The sequence below is a fragment of the Aplysia californica genome, unplaced genomic scaffold (genome assembly GCF_000002075.1).
Source record: "Aplysia californica isolate F4 #8 unplaced genomic scaffold, AplCal3.0 scaffold01046, whole genome shotgun sequence".
NCBI classification, from domain to species: domain Eukaryota; kingdom Metazoa; phylum Mollusca; class Gastropoda; order Aplysiida; family Aplysiidae; genus Aplysia; species Aplysia californica.
This window is the reverse complement of record NW_004798316.1, coordinates 103,070-104,017: the sequence shown is the minus strand read 5'-3', so window position 1 is coordinate 104,017 and position 948 is coordinate 103,070. Positions and strand designations below refer to the sequence as shown.

The following is a 948-nucleotide window of genomic DNA, read 5'->3' as shown; positions in this document are numbered from 1 at the left end:
GAAGAAGAAGAAGAGGAGGAGGAGGAGGTGCAGGAGGAGCAACAACAACAACAACAACAACAAGAATATGCATACTTAATGTATTTAATGTAATGTGGGTGGTTTTTTTCCTTTCCTTTCCTTCAGATAAACGGTGTGGACGTTCGGAGTCGGTCAGAGGCTATCTCGCTCTTCTCTGGTCAAAACACGGACATTTCCTTGACCGTCGCCAGACCCCAGCTACAGGTGAGTGGTCATGATGTGAAGCAATTATTGCTCTCCATGGGAAAATGATCACTGTCTCTGATCTGAACCGGCGTCTGTGAGTTATGTAGCAGTTAAGCACTCCGCTGTCGCACGCAGGAGGTGGGTGGTTGGAGGGTGCCACTGGTAGGTCCTACTTCTTTACTTTCCCCTCTGTTGTTTCGGTTTGTCTGTCTGTCTGTCTTACTTTTCCACCAGCACTAAACGACCATTATTGTGTCCATGTGCTTCTCTTTACTCAAACAAACAACAACTAAAAAGCCGCGTGTTATAATCGATCTCACACAACACGAATCGATATCATGCGTACAAGGTGAAGAGCTTAATCATTTAACCACACATTGTGTAATTGGTAAACTGATAACAATCTCTGCTCTCACTGTTTGATCTCTGTCAGCACGTGGCCTCTTATCCTGTTACTTCTTGTGACCAAGTTCCCATACCCTGGGTCACTGGATGACCTACTTATCCCCGTCTGTTATCACATTAACTATTTTCCACTTCACCGCTTAGTTGCCACGTAACACTCTCTCTTTTCATTCTCGGTTAACGCGAGAATCTTATCTCCTCACTGACTCTTTCTCCATCACCATCACCATCACTATCAACACCCCCATTCTCTCTCTCTGTCTCTCTCTCTCTCTGTCTCTCTCTCTGTCTCTCTGTCTCTCTGTCTCTCTCTCTCTCTCTCTCTCTCTCTCTCTC

The 948-nt window shown here is 45.6% G+C and overlaps 1 protein-coding gene across 1 annotated transcript in view; it reads left to right on the top strand.

Annotated features, from left to right (window-relative positions):
* Positions 1-126: 126 nt before the first annotated feature.
* The window catches only part of LOC101858817 (E3 ubiquitin-protein ligase PDZRN3-B), a gene marked incomplete at its 5' end in the record, with an annotated part of 17,530 nt that continues 16,708 nt past the window's right edge, over positions 127-948 (top strand). The window contains 1 exon segment of the mRNA XM_013089791.2: positions 127-225. Coding sequence (XP_012945245.1) covers positions 127-225 — 99 coding nt within the window.